Here is a 14,676-nt window from a genome sequence, read left to right on the forward strand (position 1 = left end):
CTCACAGCAAACATAATCTAAGGCAAGACACATCGTCCTTGCCACAGGCTTAGGATGGCTGTAGCTCTACATACCGACTGCTGGTGCCAAGCAGCCTGTACCCCTTGTTGGCCTGAATTGCTACTGCTCTCTTTTGTACTTCTACAGTCCTCAGATTAGCCATATGCTGCTTTCTGCTTTGGACATCCCTCCACTAAATGGCTGGTTCAAGCTGTATTAATCACACCCAGTTTAGGGTTACTATATGCTCATTATTTAAAACTATTTACTGAATAAGTTTATAAATAAGGTTCTTTGAATTTTCCTTTCTGCATGCCATGAAGATTCATTACTTGGCTTGGAATTCTGGGGCTATTTCTGTGCTTTTGTCAACATCAGTTCTTGTTACTGTCAAAACCAGCTCTATGGCATTTAAATGCTTATTTTTCCTCCTAAATGGATCTAGATAGAAAACAAAACGTTTCGGCTACTCAGACATTAGAGAGAAGCCAGCCATTCACCCTGGGCTGTGTTGCTAGCGGCTGAGTTATTTCCAAGTTTCCATGAGGTTGAAGTGTTCCTTTGAGGAAAAAATGGAAAAGACAGCTCCTAGTTATCTGAGCCAGGTGATAAACACAGGAGCCTCCAAGTCATGTGCTCAGGGCTGGTCCCACACCACAGCCAAGGGGGAGGGCAAAGACACAGCCCTCAGGTTGGGCACTGTGTGCCAAAACTGATCCCCTGCTTCTTGCCAAGGGAAACAGCATGCTGTCTGTTGTGTGCAAATAAACACAACTGCAGCCAATGCACTGGGGCTTTGCCAGCCTGTGCTACCGGTTATAGCACTGTCCAGGTCCCCAGCAAGCAGCCATCACAACCAGGGCCAGAAGAAGAAACCAAACAGGTGATGGACAAGTAGAGATGACAGGGTTTTGGCTGCTGTAGGACATGTGCCTGCCTCTTTGACTGCAGCTCTTTGGCATCCAGCACACATTTTGCTCTTTCATTAAAGGTGGAGAGAGCAGGACTGGTTGCCTTGAAAGCTTTACACACACGCATATTGCAGATGGTGAGGGGCATAAGAACAAATAGGGGAGAATAGAGAGGAGACAACAAAAAAAGCACAGTTGATTCCACACAAAGTGCATCCCAATGAAAGTAGCAGACGTTCATTACAGGTTTTGATGGACTCACTGCTCAGGCCATGTGGTACCCAGCAGCAGCAGAGCCCAGCAGGCAGCACAGACCCTTGTCTCCACTGCTGACCCAGTGGCATTTTGCTTTCCACGCTGCTTTGCAGGTAGGGAATGCAAACCCTGCCTGACTGCAGTACAGGCGAGATGAGAGGGAAGGCAGCAGCTGCAGCTCCACCTTCTCTTCCTTGACATTTAACAATGAGCTTCCCCACTGCTGCACTAGCCACACATGGGGTCCCAGACCACTACAGTCTAAATGAATGATTCAGTTGTTGAAGGGAAGGTTGTTGAAAGTTGGGAGAAATGTATTCTTCACACCAGCTCCAAGTTCAGAAACTCAAAGATCTCAAGAAAAGGCTATTGCCATTCCAGTTTCATGTCTGATCCTGGCCCAGCAGTTCTTTCTTCCCTGGTGCACATGGTGCTCAGCACAAAGCATTGGTTTACGCTTATCACTGATGACATTTGCTTTACAAGCTTTTATAGGGGGGCTTACTCAGGTGCTACACCCAGTTATTTTCCAGTAGCTTCTGGAAAGGCTGCTGGAGCAGGAGCTCAACCATGTGCTGTAATTTCAGAAGCCACCTGAGGAACCCAAGAGCTTCTCTGAAAGAAAGGTCTGAGGCAGAGCAGAAGCCTTACCTGCACCCCAGCTTGGCAGGGCTTTCATCTCCCCTTTGAATTCTGCCTTCTCCCCCCTGCCCCTCTGTGCACCACAGGGAGCTTTAGTTAATTAAAACCTTCCAACAGGCAGGACCTGCAGCCTCACTCAGTGCAAAATGTCACACACAACTAATAATATTTACTAATGACTGAGGGATTCAGGTTAATCTAGCGATGCAGGCAACGATGCCTCAATGGCAGGAGGAAGAAATGGCAACCCCGTTACTGAGATGGGAATTAGGCAGAACAACCTCACGTGCACAGCCAAGGCTGAAATGCTGCTTTAGTCCCTGTACTAATTTATGTTTATTATAATGCCACATGTAATAACCAGGTGATTTTATAAAGACTTTATATGCCAAGTTTGAAAAAGCCACACTGCCAGCAGCACTAAGATCATGCACCAGTCTGAATTTAGGAAGATCCAAGGAGACCACATGCATGAACGATGTATGTTGACTCCTAAAATACAACTTCCTTCCCTATGCAAGTTGAGGGTGCAGAGCTCATGGTTTGGGGAGCACAGCTCCCCCATACCACTAACAAAGCATCGAGACCAACCCAATCACTGGGATCTTGGGGTTCTGTTCCAGGCCCTGCAATCAAGGCAAGAGCTAAAGCAAGGATGATGCTTCAAATGCCCCTTCTGTATGTCACATTGACCTTACATTGATCTTACATCTTGCCTTAAGCCAAAACATAGACTTTGGCTTTATCTCCAGAGCCTTTTCCAAATGGACTTACAGAACCTGCCTTTTAAAGCACTTCTGCTTGCACTAAACATCCCCTCTTGCTCCAAGACCAGCACTGCAGCCATTGGGGAATCCCTGGGGTGGGATTGCTCTGGGTGAAAGCAGGCCACTAAAAGGGTTTTTCTGAGGAATCACTCAGCCCACCAAAATGCACCCAGTTGCTACAAACAGAGAACAGGCACAGGGTGAGTTCAGGTTATTCCTGGTCACAATCCTAAAGGCAACCCACAGGAATAGGAATCATTGTAAAATTAAATTACCTGAACTAACCTCACCATCAAATAAAACTCCTGCAGCATGAGATCATAGTCCTCAGATGCCCCAGTTTCCCCAGAGCTCTGAGATGGTTCTCCAGAGCAGTATGAGGAATTACTACCATAAGAAAAAACCCCAACAGATAACTAGTAACAAAAAAGCTCCAAACCATAGGAGACACCTTCCAAGACAGACAGAGGCTGATCCAAAAGAGGGCCTGGGAGCTGTGCAGTTTCTCCCAAGCTCTCAGCAGCAGCACATCTCTTGCTTTGGGCTGCCCATGGCATTCTGCGAACACTAGCTCCCAGCTCCAGGCATGGCCTTTCATCCTCAGGACATCTGCCACTGTTTAGTGGAAACCTTACTAACCAAAGAATATTGCACTCTTATTATTCTGAGATGCAGGGATGCAGACAAACAGCCAGTAAAGCCCTTCTGATGGATGCTAAGTAAATACAGAGGGTGATTTTGTTTTGGTGGTTTTGCTTGTTTGGGTATTAAAGAGAGCATGACCCATCTATGTTGTTTGTGGACAATTGAGAAAATGAGCATTAAACACCAAATCCCATGCATCCTCACTTAAAATTACAGGCTACTGACTTGGTAGAACTTTTGATTGTGTAGTTGTAGGGAAGAGATACCATAACATTTTTCTTGTGTGTTTATTACTTATAATAGCATTCATATACAGCAGACCAAAATATTTTCCCCTTCAACATGCAATTTAGGTCAGAATTTAGGTCAGAACTATTAACAACCTTTGGAATAAGCTATTCCATTTATGAAGAGCTTTCAAAATTACCCTTTGTTTCATGTGCCTGGTACACCTCATGTGGGTTCATATATAACAGTATAAAAAGCCAAAAAATGGGGAACCATGGACTTTCAGATTTATGAGCCTCCCTAAATAAATTACTGTCTTGACAATTGACCTCCCCAGTTACAGCACTGAAGTGTTAATTTACACCATTTTAATGGACAAAATGTGTCTGCAAATGTATTAAAATTAGAAGTATCAAGCTTCTTCATAGCAAAAGGGGGAAGGGAGTGACTGGCCTTTTCCCGTTGCTCATGCCCTTTGTAACTCATTTCTAAAGTAATTTCCTCCTTTGCCTAGCAGATACCACCTCTGGCCACATTTGTGGGAGCAGGTATGATTTCCCCAATTTACTACTCACAATAAATACCGTTAATCACTGCTCAGAGGGCAAAATCTGATAGCTTTCAATATAAGAGCGACTCCTTCTGGGGTACCCCATACAGGTATGATGGCAAAACTCTGGGGAGAGCCTGGGCAGAGTCTTAGGGCACAGCCAGGATACTGGCTGAAAGCCTCGCAAAAGGGGCACTTCTTTTAGAGAAATAAAATAGAAACCTTTCTTATTCTTAACATATTCAGCCTGTGGCTAAAGCTGTGAACATATGGAGGTTATTTCAGAAGGGCATAAATCTTGCCTGAGTATCCCTTCACCTGCAACATTGCTCTCTGTCCTCAAAACAATGCTGGAACTGCAGAACAGGAGGGATTTTGCCACAAAACCTGTGCCCAGAGAAGCTGAACCTACAAGCCAGGCTTGCTTCACAAAACTCTAGTGCCGTGCTGGAGCCTGAGGGTGCGAACACCCCACAACCAGCTCCGCGGGTGCCGGAAGAAGAGTTGGATGTGGAAACACAAGAGGAGCCTGGCATGCTGTGCTGACACTCAAGGACTGCTTGAGCAGCTGGCGGGTGGCTGTAATTTGCCCTTGGCCGCCCTGGGGACGTCCAGGACCAAAAGTTCCACATAGCTGCAAGGATTGCTGGTGTATTTACCTCTGCAGGCAGCCGTGCTCCTAGATGAAGTCCCTAAGGGTGAGGGATCACTGCCACAAGCACAAGTGGTAAATGAGGTTCAGGGTAAGAACATGGCGTGGCAGCAAGGAGAGGTCTGTCAGGGGCTCCCCAAAGGATACTACTCACTGCAGCTCCCAGGAGTGAGCCTTTCATGTACAGGTCATCAGTTTAGTAGCTTACTTAAGGCTGCTTCTTACTGCTCAAGCACCAGGCACCTTCATTTTTCCCTATAGCATTTTATTTGTCCTTATTTGCCATCCTAAAAGTGACAGAAGTGAGGAAATTATTTATATCCTACACTGCTCCAGTAATTATTCACCAAGAGTTTGGCTGAGTAACATCCTCCGTTTCTCCAGTCCTGCTCACCACTGAGCACACATCACAATCACTCTATGAGCATGCTAATTGGTTTCCTGACTATGAAGCTATTTTAAAATGCCACTATCACAAGCTGGAGTGCCCCAAGAGCCCATTCCCCTTCCCTGAAACACAGCTCCTCTGACAAGTCCAGTTTGTCCAGCTTTGTGCTGTTTCCCAAGCCAGACTTCAACACATCCCACACAGCTCATGGGGTAATACACGTAACACAGTATGGCTGACGAGCATGTGAGATTTGTGTCTTCACCTACACACAGTGCCCTCCTTTCTATTCCTCCATCTGTTCTGTGATCTCCTCAAAGTCCGGCCCAGATCCAGCATCCTAATGGAATGCTGCATCTGGCATGGAGCTGACCACATAGTTTGCAGCACAATAAACTAATCTTGTTTTCAAAGGACATATTTCCGTCTGAGGTATCTGTAGCTAAGCTGGAGCTTTAAAGATGCTTAGGTAACACAAACAGGGCTTGTCAAGCCCTTATACAAGCAGAAATAACATATTTCTGAGGATAATCTAAGCTGTCGACCATTGAGGAAGATGAACAATCAAGACTTCAAAACCATCTCATGGGGCTAAAAGGTCAGAGCATGCAGATCGGAACATGGGTGTATATAGGTTTATTCACAGAGCATGTTTCCACAGTACCTGTACTGCTGATGTCCCTGCAGAGCCTCAGGATATGGGATGACAGCAGGGGAGGCAGTCAAGGTCAGAACCTCATTGCACCAAGGTGCCGTCAACAGATGCCCCTGGCCACCCCCCCTCCTTAGGCAGTGGCACTCACCCTATAAAACAGATTTTCTTTAATGAGACTTAGAGAAGACGGTTGGAGATAGGAAAGGGACCACTGGGTCACACAGTTCAACAGAGAGCCTGAAATAATGATGGATTTGGGATGTCTTAACCTAGCCCATGCATTCTCCTGTGCTTAAAGGACCTTTGCTCTCTCATAACGAGCCTGGCTGCCAGCGAACTTCGTCTCAGTGCTGGTGGGCTTTGCAGTCGGGAGAGGGAGCTGTGCTGCTGCGAGACGGACACACCAACCCCTCGGGGAGGGTGGAAGGCCTGTTTTCAAACCAGACTTTGCAGCGTACCATGCCTGTGCTTCCTAAATAAAATACTGATTTAGAGAGGTTTTAATTGAATGCATCACTTTTTCCCGAGTTGTCTTCCCCTCTCTCCTTGGTGGTTTAAAAACCCCCATGGCTATTCCCAAAGTTGGTGCAAGTTTATGCATAACTTTTGGGTCCCCTGAAAATCACTGTTTTAACTAGCTTGCTACCTCCCTGCTTGCACAAAGCCCCTGTGTGACAGCCTGGCACCCCCTGGCATCCCTGTCACCCCTATCCCACCCACCAGCTCCTGATCACAAATGAAAGGTCCCAGCTCTGACCTTCCCACCACCAACTGCATCCCAAGTCACACACAGCCTAGAGGTTTTATCCTCTTAATTGGGGTTTGAATCACACCTTCAGAAGCCCGAAACTGTTTCCTAGCAAAACCTGTCCCGACAGCTTTACCGCCCTATGCAAGTTCAGATCGGTGCTTTGGAATTGGCAAGACAGCTAATCACCTGCTTGAAAACATGTCTGTGCACTCCACACCCACATCATTACATCATACAATGTCCAAAATCTCATGATGGAGAAGATCTCCATGTTGTTCCTGTGCAAACACCCTGAGCATCACTGGCAAAACCCTGTCTGTCTGCTTCTGCTGCCAGGCCAGCATGCAGAGCACTCAGCCCAGCAGAGAACGGCATCTTCTGTGGGCTCCCAGGCACTAGTCTTCCAGCACAAGCACTAGATACTTAGTGGTTTCAGCTAGCAAGACTCAGGGGTAGCAAATAACTCCAGGTAACTCCAACTCTGTAGCTTCTGGAAGATCTAGGGAAAAAGATCCAAAGCAAACCATAAAATTAAGTGGTGAAAGACCTATTGTAATGTATTTCCAATGATGCATTCATTCTCAGTTTCTAACTGCACCCGATGGTCCATATATTTCAGTAGGAAACAATGCAGTATGAAACACATTGACAGAAATGTGCAGCTAATTATTTACCATGTGAGTTTTCCCTTGAAAATGGCAGAAATAGAGCTATTAAATGAAACCATGCTATATATCCAAACAGTCTAAATTCATTCCAGCAAGCTCTGTCTTTCTTTCTTGGGTTCCTTAGCACCAACTCTCATGTGGTAGAAGCCTGTTTTTTATGCTGGTCCTCCAGGAAGCATGAACATCTGGTGGGATGTTTGGTACCTGGTTGCAAGCCTCCCAGCTGACAGATCTTCCAGCAGCGTTCTTCAGGTGTCACTTCAGATTTGTCAAGAGTGGCTATGTTAAATTTGCTGAGAGTGGCTATATTAAATAGCAGAAAAAGCTTGTGTCCATGACTGCAGAAATACAGAAATCTTGAACTGCAGTGAGGTAAGCTACCTGAATCTCTGGTTTTCTTCCTGGCAGAGAAAACAACGCTTGTGGGTTGCATCCATGAGTTCTTTCAGATTCTTGAGTGGGTTTCCTTTGTTTCTGGACATTTTTATAGGTATTCCCCCAATGCACTCACCTTCTGTCTCCAGAATAAATCTGATGCCTTGCAGTAATGTTTCCAAGGGTGCACCTGACCAGGAGAGGGCACAAAGCCTGGTAAGAAGATCCTGGGTACTTGCAAGGCCCCCTGGGCTGGCATGGCTGCACCAACTGTGTATTGCTGGGACTAATCTTGTTGCTAGGAAATCCAGGCATCAGGTAGGTAAATCACCAATAGGTGCCAGAGGCATTTGGTTGGAATTACAACTTGCCACACATCATGATCCTGAATCAGATGGGGAAAAGTCCCTCTAGGAAGATATCTGGGATTTGGAAAATGGATGATGCTGGCTTACTAACTCATTCTCTTCCCCAGCTTATGGATCTTACTTATATTCTGTTGTGCTGGCAAGCTCTGTGCTGTCAATCATGACATCCCTGACAGCAGAGCTGCCTCCTACTCCCACCCCTGCACACACCAGTGCTCACCTGCCCTGGCACACTGCAGAAAAGTGCTGGATGATCCATTTTTAAGGCAAAATACAAAAGCTTTGGCTAATAAGTTTGTGAGTCCATCTGCCAAGGGGAGGCTTTCTCAATAACTTTTGAGCCTGGAATTATGACAACATAACACCATCATGTATTCATCCTCCACCTGAACAACTTGCTGCTTGTGCTTGATCTCTGGTGATGGTTCACATGCCAATCTCAAAAAACAATCCTCATGATACAATACATTTGGGTAACAGCCTGCCCAGTATCAACCACAAAATGTCTAGAAGTATGGGCAGTACCCTGCAGCTCTGACAGCCAGATTAGAGGAGGCTGTATCTGGGGCCGTTCCTTCAGCAAATGAACAGTGATTTCTTTTAATATTTACTGGGATATAAGTGTCAGTCATTGCAGTTATGTAGGAAGTAAGCTGGCCAGGGAGCAGGGCTTGGCAGTTCCACCCAGGGTAAGCAGCCTGCAATAAATACAATACTGCACTTCTTAAATCAGCATGAGGATGCTCGCCTGTGACCTGCACTGAAAGGGTTCTTGATGTAACTTAATTTTATGACAGTCAAAAATGGAGAGAAAAGCCAGAAAGAAAAAAGCACTTGTCACTCCCACAAAGGCCAGTTTGAACACACCACCTTACGTGACAGTGAAGCACAGCAAACTGCCTGCCCTTCCCAGACTGAAAATACAGCAGGAACCAACTTCATGCGGGGGCTGTGTGGTGTTGATGAAGGGCAGTTAAGCATCCCTAGAAAAATGCCTGCTGTTAACACAAAGCAACGTTATTTCCCAGCTCCCTGTAATAACCTCGTTATTCTTTCTCCACGAATGTTCTGTATTTCTCATCTAAAGAAGAGCAAGAAAATGCAGCCCAGGCCTAGGTAGCTGCTGCTTCGGCACCAGCAGAGCCTCTAGAGAAAATCACCCGTGGCGGAAGGGCTGATCATGGCAGCACCCTGCCACAGTTGCCACTTTCATATCCTCCAGTCCAAATCCAAGGAAGTTTCCTCAAATAATTCATTTTCTTCAGGCTTGTCCTCTTTCAGCCTTTTACATCTTTGCTTCCCCGTTAAAGGCTTTCCTTCAGCTCCCCAACCTGGACAATCCCTGTTTGCTGAACCAGTGACTAGCGATGACTGTCCATCACTAGTCACTGTCCATTACTAGGACATGTCCAATCCTTCTTGCATATGGGGTGGCTGCCTATCTGCAGCCCACTGGAAGGATTTTGAAGACAAACTTGGCCAGCAATCAAATTTCCTTCCTGTTTATCGAGAATGTAATTCCCAGTTGTTATTGTGAGAGCTGTTGGAAAAGAAAAACCCAACACATGCAGGTGGCAGTTTCAAGGTATGATCAAATGGAACATCCTGCTTGCTGAGCTTTTTCCATGTAATATAAACGTCAAAGTAATAAATAATTCATGAAACATCACCCTGACAAATCTGAGTATTAGGGAATCAAGAGAACATGGAAATTGTGTTTCCATACAGAAAATGTTTAGTATTAGTTTTTCCACCAAGCAGGAGCCATTGGGACTTTCTAGCCTCAGAAAGAGTGAGAATTTGGGGCTCAGGTATTTGGCCCTTAACAGAATAAACACTTCTATCCTGTGCATTTCTGCCTCCTTTATCAGTGCAGTGTTCAAAAGCTATTGGGACTGCTCATGTGAGGAAAGGAGGAAAGGTGGTTCATCCATCCTTAATGATATTCCACCAGAGTAAGACTTCATTGTTTCAGCTGTGGGATTGCATTCAAAGCCCTGTAATTTTCTTCACCTAACGCTCTGCTTGCAAATAGGGATCTGATCCAGTGGAGCCACGTCACTTCCTCTGCAGCAAGCCATTCCACATGGGTGGAAGAGTATCCATTACGTTGTTTAAAGGAAGGGGGGGAAAATATAAAATTTGCTGCAAATGGATGTAACAGAATGCAAGGAAGGTCACAGGGGACACAGGCAGCCTGGGAACGGGCAATTCCACCTCCCTTTGACTTGCTTTCCTTTGTTTCAGGGTGAGAACATTTCACTTGGCTGGCTCTCGGCCAGCTCCCCTGTTATGTCATATCCAGATTACTCAGTGGATAAGGCATTTGGAGTGTTACATCAGAGAGATAACACTGGTTTATATAACTTTATATTTTTCTCAGACACCTGCTTCTCCACCTTCCTGAAAAATGTTTATATAAATATTTATATTTTCAGGAATGTGAACTTATTTGTATTAGCCTAAGGATGACAGTCACCTTAACTATGAAATGGTACATGTGGTTGCTGCACAGCTACCTCCACAGTATTGCCTGGGAACTTTTTTCTGCTTCTTACAAACACCACTTCACCAAGACCAGAAACATGCAGGGGAAGAAATTAGTTCTGGTGAAACACAAATCTAGAGCTGTCTCTCAGCCTTGAGGTAGAAGTGCTAGCCAAAAAGGGAACCAGAAATCACCCTAAAATCCCAGAGGTTACAGCGCTCACCGCAATGTCAGGGCACTGTGTCTGAGGCTTCACTGAAAATCCCAATCGGGCACTGGTTTGTGTCTGTTCCTAATGAAAAATTTCCAAAGGTCTTACTTCCACCTCAAAGTAAAACAGGGAGGATTTTAAAGCTTTTGTTTTGTTTTGAGATGAGAAAACCTTCTTACTATTACACATTTGATCAGGTCAATATCTCACAGAGGTTGTGTGCTGACATGCTGCCTTTAGGTTGTGTGCTGACATGCTGCCTTTAGCCATCTTATTAATTAATACTGCCTTTATCAATGCGCCTGAGAAATCTCTTTTGTTTAAACTTCATGGAAGCGAGGGATGAGATACGTTTTTGCAAATAGGTTACTTCAGGTACTTCAGGCAGTGTCAGTCACATGTAATTCATTCATACAAAACACAACCCTTCCCTCTTGCTGCTCATGTATCTCATTGCACATCAATTTCCCTAATTTTGTGAGCAGCTGCTGTGACAAGAGCAGCATTTACAGGAAAGCTGCTCCGGCAACTCCAGTGAAAGGAAGTTTGGCAAGCAGGTACTGGAAAAGGCTCAAGGAAAACTTCAATTGCAACATCTGAGCTTGGAATTGGTGTTCCCGTCCCAGCATCCAGGACTGGTCATGCTGACACGGTTCTTCCCAACCAGCTGCAGGAAAACTGGTGGGGAGTGGGTACCCCATATATCCAGTTTCATTTTCCTTGCATTTTACACATGCAGTGTCAGACCCTGCTGAACCTCTCCCATTCACACAGCCCCCAGGCCTATGCAGACTCCCACCCATGCCCAGGCAGGCCTGCCCCTACCACCCTTGTAGGAGCAAGCCCACAGAACATCCCACCTGCAAAGCATGGGCTATGAAATCCTTCTAGCCCTGAGCCATGACACGTAAGCGTGTGCAGCTGCTGCTTCTTTTCCCAGGCTGCTGTTGGATAAAACAGTAAATCCAGCACTGGCATCCCAGCAACCAGATTTAAAAAAAAAGAAGACAAAGAAAACTAAGCTGCATAGTGCAAGGTATTTACATGGCATGGACTTCCCATTAGTTCAGATTTGCTTAGAAATGACACTGCCAAGTTAATTTTGTGTAACTTGACTCATTGTTCATTCACCATTTTTGCAGCAGCCGTTGCAGCTTGGGAAGATAAACCATGTCATGATGCCCATCACATGTATCTGTTTCCTCCTGGCCAAGGCCATACAGCTCCTGTGTCCCCTTTGGTCCCCAGGCAGGATGACTTGTGAGGGCAGGCTGAATCTGGCACAGCCTACGGTGCTCCTGGCACTGCAGCCCCTGAGGCATCGGCATTAGGCATCCCACCACTTCGTCATTTACTTGGTTTTGTTAAATGTTTAAACTGAAAAGTCCATTTATTACCCCAGAAAAACACCAAGGGATTTTTTTCTGATGTACAAGTTTCCTGGCCTTTTCAGTTGAAAGGTCTGTTGGCGAGTTTATTAGCTCTGAAAGCTATCTATGCCTCCAAGACCTCTGCTGACTCGGAGTTACTGTAATACTGGATAATTTGGGTATTAATGCCAAGTTGCAAATGACGTTTGCTCCTCTGGACCGGCTCTCAAAAAGAATGAATGTTTTAGGCCTGAAACTGTGTCTGTGGTCTCTTAAAAAAAGCACAGCTCTCCTCATTTTCTATTTTTTTGCCATTAAAGGAATTATTTCATCCTGCCCTTTGCTTGTCCTCTGGTTAAAGTTTGCCTCTCTGGCAAAAGGTTCAGTGGGCTATAATGGCACAACTCAAAGTTGGAGACTTACCCAATGTAATATCCCCAAATCCACATTTTGTCATCAGCAGTAACCTTACATGCTCACAACCTCTGTTGAACCTCCTTCTAATTCCCAGCTTCCAGTTGGCCGCTATTTCGCCAAGCAGCCCCCCTCTGCTCTGACCCTGATCTAACATTGTGGCCAGACCAGCTCTGTTTACGCCCGGAGATAGCTGGGCTGTAATCAAACACCCTGGCTTGGCTTGGGGACCACAGCAATTTGCAGCTGTGTCCCAGCTGGTAAAGGTGGTTCCTGCAGTTATTTCACCAGCCCCTTCACTTACAGTGAGACCAAGATGTGGAAATTCAGCTGCGGTGTAAATATCTTAAATAAATAGTGCTTTCACCTTCCAAACCAGGTTTCTCAGCTGGCAGTGGTGCCGGTTGTGGAGCAGAGCCATGCTGCCTGTGCATGTGTGCTGCCTGGCTCAGGATTCCCCTCTTTTCCCTCGATTCCAGCTTGCTGCAGCGTAGCTGTAAAATCAAGCTGAACTGTCAACAGTGCTTCCAAGAAGTGAATGCAACCAGCAAAAATTGGGCTGGAAAACAAAATCCATGCTGTTTCCTTCATAGAAAGTTCATGGGAGCTGCTTGCTCTGCCTCTCCTCAAGCAGGCTCCTGTAAATCAATGCATTAGTGAGTCCTACTTCTCTGAGCCAACCTTTGTAATGTGCATGCCCGTATAGGGCAGAAAGGCACAGTCATGCTGCCAAAGGCAGAAATACCATAGGATTTTTTTCCTTCCCTCACCAGACCGGAATCTCTCTGTCTCCAAGCTGCACAGCAGATGATCCAGGTTTTGTCCTGGCCTTTAGAGCTTGGTCCCTAACGACAGCAAAGAAAACTCTTCTTGGACAGCAGATCCACACAGCTTTCTAGGCTCTGGCAGAAGGCAGGATCCAGCCAACAACAGCAAATAAATTTGCGCTCCATTTTCTTACTCCCCACTTAGCCACTCTCTAATCATGAGCTTGCTTCCACCCTTGCAGCTTGCTTCAGAGCCCTGGAATTCAGATGTTTTTTCCCTGGAGTCTCCAGGCTTGGTTCCAGCTTGAAATCTCTTCTGCTAGAAGCCATTCCTCCAAGTGCTCCTCAATTACAAGCGGTTTAGCACAGCCTCAGGAGCTGTCAGTTAGCAATGGCGCACTGGCTCCTGGCCTGCCCACAAATATCTGTATTTCACAAATAAAGCAGGTTGATTTAAGCCACCACAGTCTGCAACAGTCTGACAGCTTCCTAAGGTCCTTACAAAGGTAAAACTTAGGCAGTCCTCAGATTTGCAATAAATCATAATGCTCTGTAGACCTTTTAAATAGTGGTCATTGACAAGACAAGCAGGAATGGCTTTAAACTGACAGAGAGGAGATTTACATTAGACATTAGTAAGAAGTTCTTCCCTGTGAGGGTGCTGAGGCCCTGGCACAGGTTGCCCAGAGAAGCTGTGGCTGCCCCATCCCTGGCAGTGTTCAAGGCTGGGTTTGACAGGGCTTGGAGCAACCTGCTCTAGTGGAAGGTGTCCCTGCCCATGGCAGGGGTTGGAACTGGGTGAGCTTTGAAGTCTCTTCCAACCCAAACCATTCTATGATTCCGTGAAGATATAGCTAGATTTAGTCCTGTGCTCATAGACAGAAGAGTGGCTAAAGAAAGCGAGCAACCAAAGGGGTTCACAAGATTATTTTACAGAAAAAATTTCAATCCAGATGATATATGAAAAATGTGATTTTTAAGAAGGTACCCTTCTTTTAAGAAGAAAACCTCACAACGAACATGCTCTGACATCTCAGAAGTCCTTCACCAAAGCAAAAAGTAGAAGCAGTACATTTGTACATTAATTGCATAACCAGAGATGCCTCAGTTTAGGCTTGCACAGACAGTCCTGCCGCACCCACAAGTGTGTTTATTTAAAACACATCAGCCCTGACTACAAGGACTCACCAGCACAATAAAAGAAAAAAAACCACAAGTCTTTCTTTCTCTTTTTTTTTGTTGTCTTGTTCTCAAACTTCAAATCGTTGTTTCTGTTATGGGTTCATAATTTTCCCACTGCTCCTGGCAAGCACCAGCAGGTCTCAGGAACTTGTTCTGCAAAAACACAAACTGGGGACTGATCAGTCCAGGGAGGAAACCAAAGGAGGCTGAGGAGCCCTTAAGGACAGAAAACAGGTGCCTGACGTTGAACCCTTGTTGTGGAGTGATGAACATCATCTCTTAGCAGAAGCCAGAGGTCTGATTGAAAAACCCAAGCTGTGACATGTGAATTTAGCAGAGCAGAGAAGTTGCTTGAGGCTTCCTAGACTGACCTACTCTGGTCACTGTGG

The 14,676-nt window shown here is 45.7% G+C and overlaps 2 protein-coding genes across 2 annotated transcripts in view; one reads left to right on the top strand and one right to left on the bottom strand.

Moving 5' to 3' along the window:
* Nucleotides 1-14,676, top strand: part of HSDL1 (hydroxysteroid dehydrogenase like 1) — a 157,294-nt gene that overhangs the window by 125,281 nt on the left and 17,337 nt on the right. The gene's annotated exons all lie outside the window — the stretch shown is intronic.
* NECAB2 (N-terminal EF-hand calcium binding protein 2) overlaps nt 1-14,676 on the bottom strand; it is a 102,485-nt gene that overhangs the window by 86,050 nt on the left and 1,759 nt on the right. The window contains exon 2 of the mRNA XM_061468983.1: nt 11,415-11,498. Within this exon, the coding sequence (XP_061324967.1) occupies nt 11,415-11,425 (11 nt within the window). The 5' untranslated portion in view covers nt 11,426-11,498. The remainder of the gene's footprint in view (nt 1-11,414; nt 11,499-14,676) is intronic.

This window comes from Pezoporus flaviventris, unplaced genomic scaffold (assembly GCF_033815535.1).
Source record: "Pezoporus flaviventris isolate CSIRO_AGI_PZ_B2104156 unplaced genomic scaffold, CSIRO_AGI_Pfla_v1 ptg000054l, whole genome shotgun sequence".
Taxonomy (NCBI): Eukaryota; Metazoa; Chordata; class Aves; order Psittaciformes; family Psittacidae; genus Pezoporus; species Pezoporus flaviventris.